At 37.6% G+C, this 22,299-nt stretch overlaps 1 protein-coding gene across 1 annotated transcript in view; it reads right to left on the reverse strand.

Moving 5' to 3' along the window:
* Positions 1 to 7,545: 7,545 nt before the first annotated feature.
* LOC123875880 overlaps positions 7,546 to 22,299 on the reverse strand; it is a 30,136-nt gene continuing 15,382 nt past the window's right edge. Inside the window, exon 2 of the mRNA XM_045921945.1 lies at positions 7,546 to 9,923. Coding sequence (XP_045777901.1) covers positions 7,546 to 9,843 — 2,298 coding nt within the window. The 5' untranslated portion in view covers positions 9,844 to 9,923. The remainder of the gene's footprint in view (positions 9,924 to 22,299) is intronic.

The following is a 22,299-nucleotide window of genomic DNA, read 5'->3' on the forward strand; positions in this document are numbered from 1 at the left end:
ATTGTATTGTAAACATTATTCGGATTGCTGTACGATTATGTTTATTGCACCTTTGAGTGATAATGTTTATAAAATACGCTTTGTTCATACGTGATTTCCTAGCTTTAATGGTGTGGCTTGAATCATTTTGAGGTCTCAGGTTTGATACACTAGTGGGTTAAATTTTATTATTGAATGAATTAGTAGGTATGTTAGAATATGCACCTATGTTTAAGAGGGAAAAGGGCAGAGAAAATTTTTAAATTTTTAGATTTTTCTAAAAATATGTAGTTTTAAAATTATAGGGGCTCCAAGATTTGTATTAAAATTTTTAAGACCGCGTAACTTTGAAACCGAATATTTTAACAGAAATCTGGAAAATCTTCTTCGACTACTGCTCTCATGTATAGTGCTTGAGCCGCTATAGGCCAGTGGTTAAAAGGTCCACCTCCTATTCAAGTGGTCGGGGGTTCAATGTCGGGCAAACACCTGTGACTTTTCAGAGTTAAGTGGGTATGTGCTTTTTAAGCAATAAAATATCACTTGCTTTAAGAGGGTCTCTCCATCACTCGCTCCATACAAACGTAGTTCGTCTCTCATTTAAATACTAACTAATCATACCTACTCAATGGAATTTTGTAGAAACGTTCCGGGAACTAATATCTATGCCTGTGGTTTTCTAAATTTCCGTTAAAATAGTCGGCTTCAAAGTTACGCGGTCTTAAAAATTCACATGCAAATCTTTGAGCACCTGTTATTTTAAAACTACATATTTTTGGAAAAATCTAAAACACCACAGGCACAGATATTAGTTTATAGAATATGTCTGCAAAATTCCATGGACTTTGGTTACTTAATATTCAAATGAAATTGGAGCTACGATTGTATGAAACGAGTGACGGAGAGAGCCCTCTTACCAGTTGTCTTAATAGACAGTGCCTACTTTATTATACTCAATGGAATAGGTACTGTTGTCTATACTCTAATCTTTCGTCTATGGCTGTCAATCCCAAAATGGAAGCCTTTTTGTCGGAAGGACGAAAACTTGTGTCTTTATAAATAATTAAAACCCTCTTGCATCTTTACGATAATAGTATGTATTTTTATTTAAAATCCTAATAAGGTATGTGATGTAGCAATGATAGCTCAAATCAGATAGATCTCGTAGGGGCACCAGGTGAGATTGCAGTCAAGGGCTAACTTGTATCTGAATAAAAAAAATGAATTTCTAATTCAATATATGGGTTCGGGTCCACGTTTTACAACAAATACCAAATTTTCAGGTTTGTAACTCATTTCTTCTACGAGCTAGAGACCTGTGACATGTTTTGGACGGACGGACGGACAGACAGCAGAGTGACATTAATTATAGGACTCCGTTTTTACTTTTTGAACCCTAAAAAGTAGGTAGGCACTATCACTATCACTGCTCTCGGGGATCAGATGATCTATTTATAAGTATTTTTAAAACCAAAACATAATCCACGGCTAGCTACTCGTCTTATCATTCGGAAGCGTGATAAATCCTTGACCGAGTGGTGGGGGCATCGGCCTCTGTTATGAAATCGTGCGCATCGCTCTGCTCTCAATCCGCGAGCTCGATCGAGATATATTTTTCTAAGATTAGACGTGCTCTTGTAATTAGTTACGAACGAAACTTCCCATGAGAATAATTCAGACTGATGTCAGACCATAGGCTATGAACATGGGCCTTTTCCAAAGAGTGCTACCACACCCAATCCTCAACCTTCCTCATCTAGCCATTTCTCGTTACTTACTTACCTTTTCAGGGTTCTGTACTTCAAAAGGAAAAACGGAACCCTAATAGGATCACTTTGTTGTCTGTCTGTCCGTCCGTCCGTCCGTCGTGTCTGTCAATAAAACCGACAGAGTACTTCCCGTTGACCTAGAATCATGAAATTGACTGTCTGTCTGTCCGTCTGTCTGTCCGTCCGTCCGTCCGTCCGTCCGTCCGTTACGTCACAATATCGATATTTCGAGGTCTCCCTTTGCGTCCAATTCTTTATCGCTGACTACTATCTTACTATGTTATCATATTCAACCTGCCACTGGCCCACTACAGAGCACGGGTCTTCTCTCTAACCCTTCTTATTTTGAGAGAGGGGTGTGTAGCCTAGTTGTGACAGCGCATATCAATCGATTGTGATTCTTAAGCAACACTGAACCAAGTCGGTAACTGGATGGGTGACCGACTTCAGGGGTCTGAATTTGGCCTTTTCGTTTCCGTGCCTTGGAGCGCACGCCAAGCCGTCGCTCCAAATCCATATCCATAATAATATTGTAAATGCGAAAGTGCCTGTCTCGCTGTCTGTCTGTCTGTCTGTTTGTGTGTCTGCTACCTTTTCATGGCCCAACATTGCAACAGTACAGGGTTAGCTTATATCCCGGGGACGGACATAGGCTATTTTATCCCGAAAAATCAAAGAGTTCCCACGGGATTCCCAAAAACCCATCCGCTTAACCGATTTGTATGTGGCACCGAGGTAGCTTGCGTCCCTATAATTGACATAGGCAACTTTTTATCCCAGAAAATCAAACAGTTCCCACGGGATCTTTAAAAACCTAAATCCACGCGGACGAAGTCACGGGCATCCTCTAGTAGGAAATAAAATCAACCTTTCCCAGAGTGCAGCATTTAATAACATACGTAGTAAAAGTCTCGTGTGATATACCGCGTTGCATCGCGCGGTGCTGAGCCGAATTAGTTCTGTTTACGCCAGAGCAAACACTCCTGCATAGTGTTGTTTGATTTGCGCCGAGTTTATGTTGCTCTTACAACACTGGACGCCAATCATAACAAAATACTTCGAGGCATAGAGATCATTCGTCCATGCTTGAAGTCTCTCTTTGAGTCAAATTATAAATGCGAAAATCTGTCTCTTTGCTAGCTTTTCACGGTCCATTTGACTGATAACCTGTCTGTCTGTCCGTCTGTTGTATGTCAAGAAAACCTATAGGGTACTTCCCGTTAACCTAGAATCATGAAAGGCAGATAGGTAGGTCTTATAGCACAAGTAAAGGAAAAAATTTGACCACCGTGAATTTGTTGTTACTCGTACATTACGAAAAACAAAATTAAAATGTGTTCATGAACAAATAATTCGTATTTTCAATTTTCAAAGTAAAATCAAACTGTATCATATTATGAAAGGGCTTTACTTTTGTATTCTAAAACAGATTTTTATTTATTTTTATGTATGATAGTTTTCAATTTATGTCGAAAATAATAGGTACCCGAGTATGGAACCCTCGGTGCGCGAGTCTGACTCGCACTTGGCCGGTTTTTTTCTAAAAATAACATTTTCCCCGAAAACTTTAATGCATAGACGGACAAAACCAATTTATTACTCCAGTATAATGACCAAGTCTCAACCATGTAATCGTTTGTCACCAAGCGGAAACTGGTCATTAGGACGGATTCTCGGCCGCTGGTCGCAAGCCAAGTTCACGGCTAGCTCGAGATGATAGAAAATAATAAACGCGTTTGGAATTTAGCTAAGGAAGTAGTTGAATCTGGAACCGCTTTGCTCTGTATCAGGGCTACCTATTAGATCTTTCTTCCAATTGCGCCTTGGACTGTAGTAATAACTCAAAATTTAAAAAAACTCCCGACATAAAAACATCTATAAGAAAACTAGAAAAGAGCTGATAACTTTTAAACGGCTGAACCGATTTTCTTCGATTATAGCTAAGAACACTCTCGATCGAGCCACCTTTCAAACAAAAAAAAACTAAATTAAAATCGGTTCATTCACTTAGGAGCTACGATGCCACAGACAGATACACAGATACACACGTGAAACTTATAACACTCCCTTTTTTGGGTCGGGGGTTAAAAATGATGTGATGTTTTGTATATCGGTAATTTATGGGGCTAGAATTCATTATTAAAGAGAATAATTAAACAAAAAACGTGACTTTTATTTATTTTTAATACTATTAATTAGTGACGTAGCATTGCACGAAATGCGATCAATGACGGGAATCCTAAAGACCCATCCGTTTAACCGATTCGTATGAAAGGTACCGAGGTAGCTTGCGTCCCTGTAATTAACTTTTTATCCCAGAAAATCAAACAGTTCGCACGGGATCTTTAAAAACCTAAATCCACGCGGACGAAGTCGGGGGCATCCTCTAGTATATAATATTATAAGAATCCTTCAACAAATGAAAGGTGACAAGTGACAACCCTGTGAGGACTTGGCATGGCTACCAGACTTCAAGGTCCCCTTCCGAGCCAAATTGTTCATCAATTGCGATTGCAATTTCAAATTTATGTTATTATTATTACATCTTGATAATAAACTTATGGTGAATTTGTATGGTAAAATATTAGTTTACGTAAAGGCTAACATTTAGCTACGAACTAGTTATGCTTCTGTTATTTGTACCTTGTTTTATCATAATAATATTTTTGATAAGATGCCAAATAAGATTTTTGGTCTTACAGATAATATGTGAGACGAGATCCGCGTACAGTCCCTGACATTCCATCTGTTCATCACGATCAACCCTCGGGGTCTCACTACCTACTGATTAAGGGTCTCCTCGGTCTCCTCTCAGAATGACAAGGATTTGGCCTGTCTCTACCACGTTGGCCACGTGACAGACTTGCTGCATGACATGCAGGTTTCTACACGATGTTTTCCTTGACCTTAACAGGGCTCTCTCCGTCACTTACTCCATACAATCGTAGTCCCAATTTCATTTGAATATTAAGCAACCAAAGTCCATGAAATTTTGCAGACATATTCTAGAAACTAATATCTGTGCCTGTGGTGTTTTAGATTTTTCCAAAAATACGTAGTTTTAAAATAACAGGGGCTCAAAGATTTGTATGTGAATTTTTAAGACCGCGTAACTTTGAAACCGAATATTTTAACGAAAATTTAGAAAACCACAGGCATAGATATTAGTTCCCGGAACGTTTTCACAAAATTCCATTGAGTATGGTTAGTTAGTGTTCAAATGAGAGACGAACTACGTTTGTATGGAGCGCGTGACGGAGAGACACCTCTTAAAGCAAGTGATATTTAATTGCTTAAAAAGCACATACCCACTTAACTCTGAAAAGTTACAGGTGTTTGCCCGACATTGAACCCCCGACCACTTGAATAGGAGGTGGACCTTTTAACCACTAGCCTATAGCGGCTCAAGCACTATACATGAGAGTAGTAGTCGAGGAAGATTTAACCTTGCAACAGGTTAATAAAATCAATTGATTGTGGTTCCAATGTTAATGCAAGTCGTAAAATGAATGGGTGACCGAACTTTCGAGGTCTTCTTGGTAGTTAAAACTTCCTTCTTGTCTTAGAGTAGGTACTGGTTGGTAGGTATTTTTATTTGATGGTAGCCGAAATTTTGCTCATATAGCTAGAGACTGGTCGCTAATGGACTAAGAGCCAGCGCGGGCTAGACCTTCGTTATTTTATAACTATGGGTATCATAAGAAAGTTCTGAGTCCTAGTACCTGTCTACTTTTTCAGAGGTCCAGGGTTCGCTCCCAGGCACGCACCACTAGCTTTTAATCGAACTTTTAATACGTTTTGGATGAACTTCTTAATGACGTACTTTGTAATTAATAGGCGAATGGATTCATCAACAAATAAAACTCAGTTTTCCTGCAACACTATCGGCGTAGGCCGGCATCATTTCAACGAAAAATAATTCCCAGAAAAAACTGTCAACGCATTTATCTCTTCCAGCTACGCTCAGCGCGCGCTTGTCAGTGATTCATGGATAGAATCGACTCCATCCGATGCTGTTTTATACGTTCATTCGTTTGTAGCAATTTCAACTCTGAAATAAACTACAATTTTGGGAATAAATGAAAAACTCTTCCATACTATCTATAGGTATATCATCATCATCAACTATCACTCACTTACACTTAGGATTACCAAATGCCCCGTATTTTACGGATTACCCCGTTGTTGAAAATGATACATTGACTCGTAATCACACACGTTTATTTTCTCGTAAAAACACTGGTTTTAATTCTCGTATTAGTTGTACAAGTATTTCGTTTTACATCTCGTTTTACTATTATTGTATTTGTAACTATTTTATGTACACATATCGCTTTAAACACTAACAAACTGTAATATTAATTTGGAAAACATGTTACTTAGTGATCTTGGTAGAAAGAACAAAGGAATTGTACTGTGACAGCAATATCTAACATTTTTTAGTCTCGGTAGGCGGTACCCGCTTTGTTAATTTAATGAATCGCGCGAAGTAAACTTAAATCAACGACATCTATCTTACGGTAGGTAAACTACATTTTCTCTGAGATGCTTAACTATTTTTAACATTCCGCCCATCAAGAACTTCGTTCTTCAACGTAATCACAAAAAATAGTTCAAGGTACTAAAAAGTAATAAACAATACAAGTAATTATTATAACATCCAATGTACAATGGAAAACATTGAGCCGCCCACCGTGATATAACGACAGTTACAATCCACGTAAAAAGTAAGTTAAAACACAAAGTTATTGTAAAAGTAAATCCAAAAAATTCTAGTAAGTTACACACTGCTAAGCTAAATCAAAGTTCACGTAAATGGTAACTCAAAGCAAAAGTTTAGAAGTAACTATAAATGAAACGTTTTTTTTTTTCTAGTATTCCGTAGTAATGTAAAAGTAAGATAATTACATTCTCGTAAACCACATCAAAGAAACTGTATACTTAATTAACTCAAAAATCGTTTGGCACAACCGCCCATCGTGATGGTGTGTATCGAGCTACTAAGACTCAGTTAATAAAGACAAAGTTTAGTAACTGAATGTTTGTTAAAAAAAACTTCATTTACATGTAAATTCTCGCCTCACATCATCAAGCAAATGCAAACGATTGTTTACAATTTTCTATAAAATACATTTTACAAGTAAAATATCGGTTTCTATTACATAATACCGCATTTCGTATACAAATTCTAAGACACCATTTAGTTATGTGAATTAAGTTGTTCAAAACTCTGTAAACAATTAAAAGCAAAAACAATTAAATAATTGATCAGTTTCTCTCTATCTAAACTTACGTTTTGATCCAAGTAGTTTGTATCAGTAATATCTAATAACAATTCATTTATACTAAAATGACCAGGTGTTAATGGGAGAGGGTCATCTGGGTTGTGTTTGAACTACTAAAAGTATCGCGTAAATAAATGCATGCCCTAATTCGTGTACAATCCCCGACGACTCTTCTCACCTGAACGTTACCTCTTCGAACACCTGCTTCTTTCTTACGTACTCTCAATATCTTGTATTTGTATCTCGTAGAACTCGTTACTTTTCGAGGACCATAATTTAACATGTTTGTGTGAGTGCTAATGATTAGCTGACTAAGAGGACACTTAGCTGAAGAAATATTTGTATACTTTACTTCTTCTTTAGCTTTCTTCAGCTTCACTCAGACATTTACCAACTTTGAATTTCCATTTTCTTTGAAATAGGGACGAGGAATGGGTATAGGGCTCTGTTTGACACAACCTCTGGTCTCTAATAATAGTATGTCCTCGTTGTAATTGTGTTTTTGATCTTGATTAGTGTAAGGCTGTAAGGGTTGATTCAACTCGTCTGGTGGGGATTTTCACTCTTTCTTCTTTGTGTATAATCTTCTTTAAACTAATCTCTCGTTTATATTGAAAATCAGGTCCACTCTTCCAAAGTTCATAATTCTCCAACGTGGTATGTTCGTCAGCGTGTGTAGTATTATTTCTCAGGTTTCTCTCTAACGAATATACTTTTCTCGTATCAATGTCACATGATTTACCATCTTGACATTGCAGCTCAGTAGTTTTAAACGGTAAATTCATTATTGGGTTTCCATCTTCTCGTATTCTATTTTTCTTGTGTTTCTCTTCTCTAAGTTTCTCTTCTCTAGTTGTTTTTCTCTTAGTAGTGTTAATCTCGTTATCTATTTCCCAATTTCTTCGTAACTTGTCTTCCTTTATTTGTATATGTAAACTAGTAATGGTTTCACTATGTAAATCTTTTGACATTTTTCCAGACACAATCCATCCAAATATAGTGTTCTGGGCTATAAGATTTCCATACGGGCTCTTCTTAAATCCTTTCTGTAACATTTCTCCATACACGTCTGCACCGAGTAGTAGATCAACTTTTCCAGGCGATGCGAATCCAGGATCAGCGAGAGGTAAGTTTTTCAGCTCCTGCCAATCGGGGATATGTACTTCGTGCGACGGTAATAAAGAGGTAAGTGATTTAATAACGTAAGCATTAACAGTCATATTCTTTCCAGGTTCGTAACGTGACTCGACTTTAATACTAACCGCATGTTTAATACTTAGCTGACCGTCTCCCAAACTTGACACCTTTTCATTAACATTAGTACGCTTAAGACCTAGTAATTGTACAGTATCTTCACTAACAAAAGAGGCTTGAGAGCCTTGATCTATCAACGCTCTAAGAGCATGCGATCCGGTTGTGGGTATAGTTTTTACAATAGCAGTAGGTAACAACACATTGTAAGTTCTCAAATCGCCTCTAGAAAAATTAGCAACCACAGTTGTCTCATCGTTGGTAGGTTGTTCTGCCTGTTTCTCGTTTAGTTTCGATGTACTGTGCTCTTGCTTATCCTCTTTCTCGAAATGGAGCACCGTGTGGTGCTTTCGACGGCACCGGCGACAAGAAGTTCTCTGGTGACACCTAACTACAGGATGCGTAGGCGCCATGCAGTTGAAACATAGCTTCTTCGTTTCTGCTATCTTCTGTCTCTCAATTACAGGTAACTTCTTAAATTCAGCACAGTAATAAATGAAGTGTGACCCATCACACATCGCGCAGATCGGTTCAGTAGTGCTCACTTTCTCTTCTATTGCAGAATGAAATGCCTTAGTTTTTACTCGTACTTCTTGATGTATGTTCTTCTTTTGTGTTGGTTTAGTGCTACTCGTCTGTTTACTATCAATCATTTCCAAACTTCTAAATCTTGTTTCTAAAAATGTTTCCAATTGTGACCAAGTAGGTAGCTCGTCTGAAGTCTTACTTACTTCTTGTTCCCACTGTCGATGAGACTCATGATCCAACTTTGAAACTACTAAGTGAATGATTATAGCGTCCCACTGATCAGTCTTGATGCTAAGATTATTGAGTGCTTTCAAACAAGAAGTTGTAGTGTCTAGCAAAAGTCTGATGGCACTGGCAGATTCATTCTGAATAGGTTTTTGTCCAAATAAAGTCTTCATAATTGAATTACAGTTATACCTCTTGTTGTTGTAGCGTTTAGTCAGTTGTTCCCAGGCTTCCGTGTAATTAGCAGCTGTTGTAGGAAAGTTTCTCAATAACATTTCTGGTTCTCCTGATAAGTTAGATTTTAAGTAGTGTAATTTTTGTACTGGCGCAAGTGTGGTATTCTCGTGTATGAGTGAGACAAACATGTCAAAAAAGGATTGCCACTCGGTATATTTCCCAGAAAATTTAGGAAGCTCAATCCTAGGTAATTTAACCTCTAAGCTGTTCACATTTGTCACTGTACTCGTGCTGCTCGTAGCCGTCTTTGTAGCCATGGTGGTTGGATTTGTAAGTGTTATATATTCCTTTAGAAGAGCTTTATATTGTATGTAAAATTCCTGAAAGTTGTCCTGCATATCATCTTTAAAATATGGTAACTGTAGTGTCTGCTCTGTTGAGGCATTTGCAACAATCTCCAAGTGATTTTGACTAAAAGCATCTCCTAATTTATCCAACGCTTCCATTCTAGCAGTCAAATAACTATATTTTGACCGCATCTCTTGGTTGGCTTTCCTAAGATTACGCTCAGCTTTTCTTAACTGCTCAAACAACTCTTGTTGACCTTTTATTAGGCTTGTTAACTCCATGGTTAATTTCAAAAAGTATAATTGTATGCGTTAAAAAGTAAAGGTATCTTCCAAAAAAGTTCACTAAATGTTTGTCAAATCTTCCCAAAATGTTCACGTAATAGCAAAAAGTTTAGCTTCAAAGTCCGAAAAAAACATCCAATAAACTTCCAAACTTGTTTAACAAGTTCACAAAAAAGTGCAAAAAGATAATCTTTAAAGTTCAAAATGAATATCTAAAAAGGTTCCAAAGTTGTTTTTTGAAAGTTCACAAAAAATGTAAAAGTCAATTTTGAATGCCTAATTTGACCGGACTATTTTTATTAATCTTCACATTTGAACGTCTACTTTGCCCGGACTATATGTAATAATCTTCACAAAATATTCACGTAAAGTGCATAAGAGGAAAGATATTGCGAATGACATAGACGATTTCACCTTCAAACTGGTAAAACCGTAACTTTAGAATAAATTTTAGTATATAAGCAGGAGTCCTTCCGCCATGACAGTCCAGTGGACACTGAATTCCATACAGCGCTGTTTTTAAAGTTCATCAAACCTTGTGAAATTGTTTGTCTTCTAGTTTCCTTAACACTGTAGGTATTTCTGTCTAACCTAACATTTGAATAATATTCTCCGTAACACATTAATATTCTTCATGAGATACAATAATTTCCCGGGTTTCGGCACCATGTTGAAAATGATACATTGACTCGTAATCACACACGTTTATTTTCTCGTAAAAACACTGGTTTTAATTCTCGTATTAGTTGTACAAGTATTTCGTTTTACATCTCGTTTTACTATTATTGTATTTGTAACTATTTTATGTACACATATCGCTTTAAACACTAACAAACTGTAATATTAATTTGGAAAACATGTTACTTAGTGATCTTGGTAGAAAGAACAAAGGAATTGTACTGTGACAGCAATATCTAACATTTTTTAGTCTCGGTAGGCGGTACCCGCTTTGTTAATTTAATGAATCGCGCGAAGTAAACTTAAATCAACGACATCTATCTTACGGTAGGTAAACTACATTTTCTCTGAGATGCTTAACTATTTTTAACACCCGTATTTCAAGTTATGATAGTACAGAAACCCGTAATTGCGAAAATAAAATACGGGGGGAATAAAGCTCCCTTATTTTTTACAAAAGCTGAAGCTTGCTGGGGAAACTAAACCCTAACGTTATTTGACCAGTAGATAGATTTTTTGTGCGGCAATGCGTGGACCAATACCTGCGTAGCCGAAACAAAAGGTAAATGCAATTTTAAGTTTACATGCAAGGATATTATTACATTTGTTTACAATAAGACCTTTTAAAAGCTGTTTCCTCAAACGATAAGTATTAAAAAAATGTGAAACACTGTCTCCCATAAGAAAATCTAAAACCCGTATTCTTGATGCTGGTAACCCGTAAATCCGGAAGTGGCAGGTGGCAACCCTACTCACACTACTAACGATGAGTTGATACGGGTCTCTCAGAATGAGAAGTGTAGGTATCAGACAATTACTTCTAGTACAATTCACAGAAGTCATTGGTATAAGAGGAGCTGTGTTGAGAAGCTTAATAGATATTTGGTGGTTTCTCAAAATCTAACGAATCCGTTTGTATCATAACTAATCAAAATTTACGTCAATCAATTAAAATATAATTAAATCTAACAAGTAAAATGCAACCCGATCCTATATAAAACCAGTAGACTATTTCACCGCACGCCTAAGCAGCTATCTTCCGAACGATTGGCTTCACCGCAAATTGATCACGTGGAAACCTAGCCTAGCCTCAGACGGCATTTACCACATCAATGGTAAAAGAGCTAAATCACACTAATATTATAAAGGCGAAAGTTTGTATGTGTGTGTGTGTGTGTGTGTGTGTGTGTGTATGTTTGTTACTCCTTCACGCAAAAACTACTGGACGGATTTGGCTGAAATTCGGAATGGAGATAGATAATACCCTGGATTAGCACATAGGCTACTTTTTATCCCGGAAAATCAAAGAGTTCCCACAGGATTTCAAAAAACCTAAATCACGCGGGCGAAGTCGCGGGCATCGGCTAGTCTAATATAATCTCACATAAGTTAACTTTACATATCTTGAAAAACTATAGTTCTCTACGAAACATTGCCATATTTTTTTAAGGTTACCTCAAAATCCAGCGCATTATTATCCCAAGAGAACTCCTACCATTATATGATTAATGGAAAAGGATCATGACCCTCGGTAGTGAGGAATACGATTATCGAGAGTCCTCAAAAGGGGAAACGGAACCCTTATAGGATCACTTTGTTGTTTGTCTGTCCGTCTCGTGTCTGTCAAGAAATCTATCACTATCTATCTACTTCACGTTGACCTAGAACCATGAAATTTGGAAGGTAGGTAGATCTTATAGCATAAGTAAAGAAAAAATCCGAAAACCGTGAATTTGTGGTTACATCACAAAAAAAATTAAAATGCGTTCATGAACAAATAAATTAGTATTTTCATATTTTCAATTTTCAAAGTAAGATATCTATACCAATTGGGGTATCATATGAAAGGGCTTTATTTGTACATTTGAAAACTGATTCGTATTTATTTTATGCATAAGTTTTTGATTTATCGTGCAGTGTCGAAAAAAATTCCCGAGTACGGAACCCTCGGCGCGTAAATATGACTCACACTCGGTCGGTTTTTTTTCAAGCTATATGCCCTGCCTTATTGCTACTTCAGTATCGAAACCCGTTGAGCTATAGGTATCGATTATACTGGTTCTGCTACGGATCTCCTGATTTCTGATTTGATCAATTATGTGCTGTCATAGTTATTTCTATAAAAATGTAAAATAAAATTTATAACAACCCCGACAAGTGAAGGTTACAGTAACTAGAAAAGAGCTGATAACTTTCAAACGGCTGAACCGATTTTCTTGGATTATAGCTCACACTCTCGATCAAGCCACCTTTCAAACAAAAAAAAAACTAAATAAAAATCGGTTCATTAGTTTAGGAGCTACGATGCCACAGACAGATACACACACGTCAAACTTATAACGCCTCTCTTTTTGGGTCGGGGGTTAAAAACCGGAACATACTAATGCTGTGATTGAATTTTCGGTAGCTAAGTAGATACATAATTTAGACTTCACAAAATAAATTCAAAGAACTAGTAAATAAAATACGATTACGAAATTCAAAAGGTCGTTAGGACGTCCATAATTATTTTCTAACACTTCAAACGACTTAAACGAAACGAAAATATAAATTTTGTTAGAAATTTTTAACAAACGTTGACATTTCTAAACACTTTGAGTGAAAATACTAAGGGCTCCTCCTGAACGTAGACTTTTTATCAGCCGATAGTTTAGTCGCTTGCGTAAAGTTAGCCGACTTCACACAGGCTGCGTAAGCGTTGCGTAAGTGTAGACGTAGCGCGTACCATTGCGTTGTAATGTAGAACTGTATGAAACATACAACACATCGCTTGCGTAAAGCGTGGACACGGTAATGACGTATGCGTTACTTGTGTGTTACCGGTATTAAATATGTTTACGCGCGTCACTACGCACGTGTCACGTGTACGCAATTGGTGTGAATCGGCCTTGAAAGTTTCATATGACACCCGATTCTAATACAATTATTTTATGAAGAGTTAGTAGTGCTGATGGGTGCTGTTTCGTGTAATCAGTATTAATGAACCATCCATGGTCTCGTTTTGTGTCTTCCATTTTTTCGACCAGCCTCGGGTATATGCTGATAACTTGATAAGGAACTAGTTAGGTTAGCTAAACCGTTAAGCGCCGTGAGTTGACCATATTATTTGATTAATTTTGAGTGTCCTTAATGTGGATTTGCCTGTCCGTCTGTCAGAGCTTTGTACTTAAATATAAATATTTCAAATTCACAAAATAAAAAGTCATTGGACTGCGGGAGCCCTAAAAACTCAAAAGAGCGTGACAATCGGGACGAGATTTCAAAGGCTTCCGTTTATCCAGCGTCCGATACCTTTCACGAAATAACGAGGTGATTTTTAACCCCCGACCCAAAAAGAGGGGTGTTATAAGTTTGACGTGTGTATCTGTGTATCTGTGTGTCTGTGTATCTGTGTATCTGTGTGTCTGTGTATCTGTGTATCTGTGTATCTGTCTGTGGCACCGTAGCGCCTAAACTAATTAACCGATTTTAATTTAGTTTTTTTTGCTTGAAAGGTGGCTTGATCGAGAGTGTTCTTAGCTATAATCCCAGAAAATCGGTTCAGCCGTTTGAAAGTTATCAGCTCTTTTCTAGTTACTGTAACCTTCACTTGTCGGGGGTGTTATAAATTTTTAATTTACACTTGTAATTACGAAGAAATGATCAGATTAAAAATACTATTTATAGCTACCAACAAACTGCACGATCTAACAAAATATGCTTTACAATCCTCTCGCTTGTTTCAATGATTTAGCTGTGACGAAAAATTTTACTTAGTAAGTATTGGAAAACCTATGAGGTTTCTTACATAATACTGTATTAAGCCTGTAATCCACCTACTTGGTGAGGAGAGATGTGTTCAGTCGATCAATCAGATTCATTTCATTATTAACTAGCCGTACCCGCGACTTAGGTTTTTCGAGGTCCCGTGGGAACTCTTTGATTTTCCGGGATAAAAAGTAGTCTATGTGCTAATCCAGGATATTATGTATCTCCATTCCATCAAATCAGTCAAATCCGTCTAGTAGTTTTTGCGTGAAGGAGTAACAAACATACACACACACATACACACAAACTTTCGCCTTTATAATATTAGTGTGAAGTGTGATGTGATTTAATGTTTAATTAGAACGAACATAATTATTATAGCTCAATAATACACTAATTAAATTAAAAAAAATCGGATACAAGTTAGCCCTTGATTGCAATTTTACGTGGTGGTAAGTGATGATAACAATTGAAAACTTGAAATCAGAAAATTAAAGAAACTCATTAGAAAAAAATATTTTGAAACAGGATCCTAGTTCTAATATATCAAAGTATACAAAAAGTCCTTAAAGCAAAACCATGCGTGGGAAATCCATCTAATGACTAAAACTAGGCCACACGTCCGCCATATTTAAATTAGTAGAGCTAGCAAAAAGGTCTCTTTCATCCAGGCACGGTTTAAACGAACCATCCGACATGAAACAGTCATCAGAGCACACACGTATAGATAATCTAGAACATTAAACACCCATATATTTATTATAACCATAAATCGGTCTACATACTCCGAGGTGCATCGCTGAACCACGGGCAAAGTGCACTGCACTTAAATCTCAAGCCTCCAATCCAATTTTAACCTTAATCCGTTTGCAGAAGGCTTAGAATTGATTGTAGATAATCGTGTTTTAATGGCATTTGGATATTGAACAAAGTATCGGTGATCATATTCTGGAATGTACCTTAATGCGTCTAAATAAATCACATTTTTCGACGATATCACGATATCCTTCTCAATTTTATAGCATTCGTGCAACTTTTGAAAATGTACTTAATATTTTGACACATAAAGGTTAATTTTGTTTAGATTTATGAGTGGATTTGGGTCGTTTTGGAATGCGGTAGAGGAAAATTGACCTCAGATGTGGCGTCCCTGTAAATATTTGCGTCGGACGCGATTCGCGCCAACCAGTAAAGGATTAGAGACGGAACGTCTGAATTTTGAAGATGTGTTTGATTTTGTTAAAGCTAGACTGAAATATAGCGCAGTAGTTTGCAGGGATTTAGATGGCAAGTTTCTTTGACAAATTGACATTGTTTTTGAAAAGGTTCCTCGAGGAAATATTTCGAAGAACAGATTTTTGCGCTTGAATTGTTCAACCTTGATATCAGTAAAATAGAAAGCAGGAAGCTTTCGTTGATGGTGTTTTCAAAAACTTTTCAAGCTCCACAGTAACATGCATCTAAGTATGTATTACATAGTAGGTATAGTGATTCGTCTTGGTATAAAATCCGGTTAAGTGCGAGTCGGTTCTCCCTGTTTTAGGGTTCCGTAAATAATTATGTTCTGGTCACAGCTTACAACTAAGTAGGTGCCCACTTTATGAATTGTTGATTTCAATAAGTATTTTTTTAATATTCTTTATTCTGATATTAAATTAGCCCTTGATTGCGAACACACCTGATGGAAAGTGATGATGGAGTCTATGATGGAAGCGGGTTAACCTGGAAGGGATATGGCAGTATCATTAAACCCATACCCCTTTGGCTTCTACACGGCATCGTACTGGAACGCTAAATCGCTTGGCGGCACAGTTTTGCCGGTAGGGTAGTAACTAGCCACGACCTAAGCCTCCTACCAGACCAGAAATTCAGACAATATAAAATTCTCAACCCTTGCCGGGAATCGAACCCGGGACCCTTTTTTTCAGATATAAGTTAGCCGTCGACTGCTATCTCACCTAGTGGTAAGTGATGAAGCAATCTAAGATGGAAGCTAACCTGGAAGGGTTAGGCAGTATCATTAAACCCATACCCCTTTGGCTTCTACACGGCATCGTACGCTAAATCGCTTGGCGGCACCGTTTTGCCGGTAGGGAGGAAACTAGCCACCAGACCAAACCAGAAATTTAGAAATTCTAAACTCCTGCCGGTAATCGAACCCGGGATCTTCCGTTAATAAGACCACAGCACTCACCACTGCGCCAGGAAGGTCTTCAAACCCAAAATATCATCAGCTATGTAGTTTACACATGAACTCGGGTTACGCCCGATGCAAGGTGATTTTGAAATCGCATGCAGGCGTAATATAAACATTGCAGAATAAAATAAACACCGCCTGTTCACGGCGGCCAAATATACTTACTACTATACCTACTATTTGTGCGTGTTATAATGTACTAGCGACCATTCCTGGTTCCATAACCTAACCCCTTCACAAACTGGGAGAAGACGAATTTCATTCTGGAAGATGTTTCTGGCATCTTACCTGACCTGGGCGCGTTTGGAACCCTCGAAGTGTCTCAATTACTGAGTCGATTTTGATGAATGAGATGTCAATCGATTCGTTTTTATGGTCCGGGTGAGATAAGCTTCACATTTTATACGAAAAAAATCGACCTGACGGATGTTACAGCGAAAAAAGTAACGGTGTCCAATTTTTTTTGCTATTGTATCAAGTGGGATATTCTGTTTAAAAATGCGCTAGGTATTGAATGGTGCGCGCATCGCTGTTTGGCGAGTCTGCAGCGAAGGTTGAAGTTCAACGATCTATCCGTAGGCGGCAACGGTACAGCAAGTGAACAAACCGATACTCGGCTCAAGGTTTCATCTTGAACTACAAGTACGCGAGAGTCGAGGGAATCAACCTCTTTTTTTTCCTCGTCACTACAAACAAAAATAAATTACCTTATTTACTTTGATATTCTACTAGCTGATGCCCGTGACTTCATCCGCGTGGATTTACGTTTTTCAAAACCCCGCAGGAACTCTTAGATTTTCCGGGATAAAAAATAGCCTATTTGTTAATCCAGGGCATAATCTATCTTTATTCCAAATTCCTTCCAAATTCAGCCGTTCAGCCGTTTTTGCGTGATTGAGTAACAAACATCCAAACATCCACACTTTCACCTTATTATAATACTAGAAAATGCCAGCGACTTCGTCGCAAACTTGTGAAAGTGAACCATACATAGTGAAGCTCAGCAACACGTGTTGTCGGTAGAATCGTAACTAGCCACGGCCGAAGCCTCCGCTCCTGTTTACAAGGGGAAAATTTCAGATATTATGCTACCAGGAAATCATACAGCTTAAGAGGTAAGTATAATACGGGTTTTTAAAATCAAACTCAGCTCGAAACTCGCTTAACAGGGCTCTCTCCGTCACATTCTCCATACAATCGTAGTCCCAATTTCATTTGAATATTAAGCAACCAAAGTCGATGAAATTTTGCAGACATATTCTAGAATCTAATATCTGTGCCTGTGGTGTTTTAGATTTTTCTAAAAATATGTAGTTTTAAAATTACAGGGGCTCAAAGATTTGTATGTGAATTTTTAAGACCGCGTAACTTTGAAACCGAATATTTTAACGGAAATCCGGAAAACCACAGGCATAGATATTAGTTCCTGGAACTTCTCTACAAAATTCCATAGAGTATGATTGGTTAGTATTCCAATGAGAGACGAACTACGTTTGTATGGAGCGAGTGACGGAGAGAGCCCTGTTAAGGGGGTTGTGTACGTGTGATTGACGCGTGTGTTTGTTTGTTAATTGGCCAAATTCTGCAACGTCACGCGCCTGTAACGTAGACGGGTGGAGTGTGCTTCACTCGAATTATATCGTTCAGCCTTAATTATTTACTTATTGTATATGCCTATTTGTACGTGTATTGTGTTTTCCATCGTATTTGCTGAAGATGTCTGCTCACAAGTAGGTATTTGAAAACGTAATGAGTAAGTACGTCTTTGAATAGTAAATTCCCCAAATAGATTTAATCCTTTTGAACATGGGAGATTAATTTTGTGTGTACATAAAAGATGTCAAAATCAGCAAACAATCTAATTGACATTAATATTCTGAAATATTTGGTAGGTATAGTCCGTACAAAATTGATTTCATATCACCAATAGCAGAGTGAACAAGAGTGAGGGAATTTTCGGTTTGGTTCTGATTGGACGATATGTCAAATATTAGGCTATAGTGACGACAAGTGTAAATTAAAAATTTATAACACCCCCGACAAGTGAAGGTTACAGTAACTAGAAAAGAGCTCATAACTTTCAAACGGCTGAACCGATTTTCTTGGATTATAGCTAAGAACACTCTCGATCAAGCCCCCTTTCAAACAAAAAAAAACTAAACTAAAATCGGTTCATTAGTTTAGCAGCTACGATGCCACAGACAGATACACAGATGCACACGACAATTTTATAACACCCCTCTTATTAGGTCGGGGGTTAAAAATCAGCATAATATAATCTAATCGATATTAATATTGTAAAATGTGAAAGTTTGTCAGTTAAGTTTTTTTTAACACAGAACTGTCAAAAATACACTTGCTTTAACGGTGAAGGAAAACATCGTGAGGAAACCTACATGCCTGAGAATTCTCCATAACGTTCTCAAAGGCGTGAAAAGACTGTCAATTGGCCAGCGTGGTAGACTATGGCCAAAGCCTTTCTCACTCTGAGAGGAGACCCGTGCTCTGTAGTGAGCCGGCGATGGCTTGATGATGATGATGATGATGAATAGTTAACATAGCGCAAATTGAATAGGTATCGCAAAATCGATCGTATCGCATATTATATGGAGATCATTAATGGCGACTCGCAAACCTAGTTACATCGATCCGACATAGAGTAAGCCTATTGGGCGATAGTGCTGTGGTACAGTTTATAAACTGGAGCGTTTTCAATATTTTAGTCCAATCAAAATCATTTATTCAAAAAAAAAACATATGGTCGAATTGAGGAGGAGGTTTCCTCCTTTTTTTGCAGTCGGTTAAAAATAGGTAGGTACCATTGTTCATGCATTTCCTACCGAGAAGAACTAGCAAGAAACTCGGCGGTTGTTCTTTTTAACCAAAACACATTCTGATTGTAAATTGTTAGATTTGTTAGAAATAGCTAGCTAGCTTGTGCCCACGACTTCGTCCGTGTGGACTACACAAATTTCAAACCCTTATTGTACCCCCTTTGGGGTTGAATTTTCAAAAATCCTTTTTTAACGGATGTCTACGTCATAATAGCTATCTGCTTGCCAAATTTCAGCCTGATCCGTCCAGTAGTTTGAGCCCCATCAGTCTGTCACGTTTTCCTTTGATATATTATTTAGATTTAGATCATAAGTAAGATAAGTTAATGGCGATTGTTAATTGCGTAAACTATGTACTACAAGGGTTTGGAATGCGACATGATCTGAAAAGGAGCCTACAACAAACTCAACCGGCTATTGTTTTTATTTCACAATATCACTTAAACTGATTAGATCCATCAAAGCTGTTAGAGCAGCTCATTCCCAAGCTTTCTTATCATTTAAACAATTTTAACAACAAAGATTTTTCAACAAAGTTAACGTTTTTTGAAAACTTTGACTCGTCAAAAAAATCTATTATAGTTATTTCGGAATGCTTTTTCTACCGAGAAGAACCAGCAAGAAACTTGGAGATGGTGACGGAAATAGTTTATTACAGCTTTCCGCTTTTGTCTTGAAACCCACGAATAAAATAATAATAAGCTGCTTTGGCAACCTATTACAATATTAAATTCACATCATTATAGGGAATAATTTAATGGCTGCATTTGATGCTATAGGTACCTAAGCTTTGAATCTTGATGGCTTAGTGGAAAAAAGGTCATGACTCTTACCTAAGAATCTCAGGTTCATATCCTGAGTAGTGCCTAAGTACTTTTGATAATGAGCATACTTTCTTTATACTTCCGATGGGACGGAATTCCGACACAACTGGAGAGAGATCAGGCATCGAACCGACGGCATTCCGTGGTGAAGGAGGAACAACCTATCTGATATATACACTTTTGCCTGTTAGTGTTTGTGTGTTAGTAGAGAAAACCCCAATCATCTAAAAGCCCTTATCAATATTAGTACAAAAGGCCCGGTTAATTGAAATTGAACCTAACCGTTTGTTTTTCTAACCTTAAATCAATCATTGTTAACCTGATCGTGCAAGACTGCTCGCCACTTCAAAAGATCAAGAAAGACCATTGGTATAGACAGTCAAAGATACACAGTTCCTTAGAAATCGATAACAATTTGCGGTAGAGAAGAGAAAGTATAGTTTAGTGGAGGTTTCTGAGGTTTAGTGGAATTTTCTGAACACACGGTTTAGGTGTACAAAGAGGCGAAAAAACTGATCAAATACTCGCGCCAATAAAGAAATGAATTGAAAACTCTTTGATTCTCCGAGATAAAAGTAGTCTATGTCACTTTCCAGGTCTTTGATTATATTCAAAAATCACCGTCCGATATCTGTCGTTCTGTTACGACGTGATTGAAGGACAAACCAACAAACAAACACAGTTTCAGATTTATAATATAAGTACCCATACGTATAAGCGGGAGTAAGATTTTTCATTTATTTCATTGCTGTCATGTACATTTTTTAGTCAACTTAAAGCTTAATATAGGTACATGACGCCCTGCCAGGGCATCGCAATTCACAATATATTACGAAGATGGAATGAGTAAGGCCACTCGTTTATATCACTCTGTAGTCTGTGTATTGATAAGAGATATCTATCAATTAATAAAACGGTCCCAGCTGATGAGTGCGTTGCCATCTTAGACATCATTATATACTTACTGTAGATCCTGTTGCATGAGATCGCCGACAAGTTTAGGCAAGCTGAAATCAATAAAAAATATTGAGATGCTTAGGTAAATGCCATGCCCATAACCAAAGTCTTTATAGTAGACTTATTATCTACGGAAACCTCTTAATGCAAAGCTGCATATCTTGGGTTTCATATATCAATGGGCATGAACCGTATCGTTGGCAGGTGAAATAAGAAAAATCATTCAGAAAATTCCCGGAAAACTTGCGAGCACTTGAAAACTATGCAGTAGATTTTGAGTCTTAAAACTGAAAACATAAAGCTCAAAACGCACTACTAACTTTCCTAAGCATATAATAGTGGACTATATAAAGGCTTGACCACACAAGTGAAAAAGTTCATTGGGAAACTATAGTTAGAAAGTATCAAGTGCGACAAAAATATCTCAACTATAGCATTAAGTGCGACAAAAATATCGTCTTCAAGTCGCAACTGAATTACATAAGGCTATGAGATTGTTAGAAAGGCAATGCTTGTAGTCTTTTGAGGGTTCCGTACCTCAAAAGGAAAAACGGAACCCTTACAGGATCAGTTTGTTGTCTGTCTGTCTGTTCGTCTGTCCGTCCGTCGTATCTGTCAAGAAAACCAATAGAGTACCTACTTCCCGTTGACCTAGAATCATGAAATTTGGCACGTAGGTAGGTCTTATAGCACAAGCAAAGGAAAAATTCTAAAACCGTGAACTCGATTGTACGGAACCCTTCGTATGCGAATCCGACTCGCACTTGTTTGTATTTATGTGTGTTCTACCATAGCGCCTAAACTACTGAGCCGATTTTGATGAATGAGGTGTCAACCGATTCGTTATAATGACCCGGGTGACCTAGGCTAAATTTTATACGAAAAAAATTGCTCTGACGGATGTTATTGTATCGAATGAAATTGTATAAACGAACAACAGACGGAAGAAAACAGAAAAAAAAACAATTGTGTGCAAAGGCGGCCTTATTGCTCAGAGCAATCTCTACCAGGCAACCTTTGCTGAAAGGAGAAGCTAGTGTTGGATAGTACCAAGTACAATGTTAAGATACACCGAGCGACACAAAAACAATTTTACGATATCTAAGTATCGGAAGTTCGCGGGTAGTAGCCGGGTTTTAGTGCTGTTCAACTTCATCTTGTATTAAAAAGTCTTAATGCGACAGAAATGTCGTCTTCAGATCGCATCGCAAGCGTA

This window comes from Maniola jurtina, chromosome 20, assembly GCF_905333055.1.
Source record: "Maniola jurtina chromosome 20, ilManJurt1.1, whole genome shotgun sequence".
Lineage (NCBI taxonomy): Eukaryota > Metazoa > Arthropoda > Insecta > Lepidoptera > Nymphalidae > Maniola > Maniola jurtina.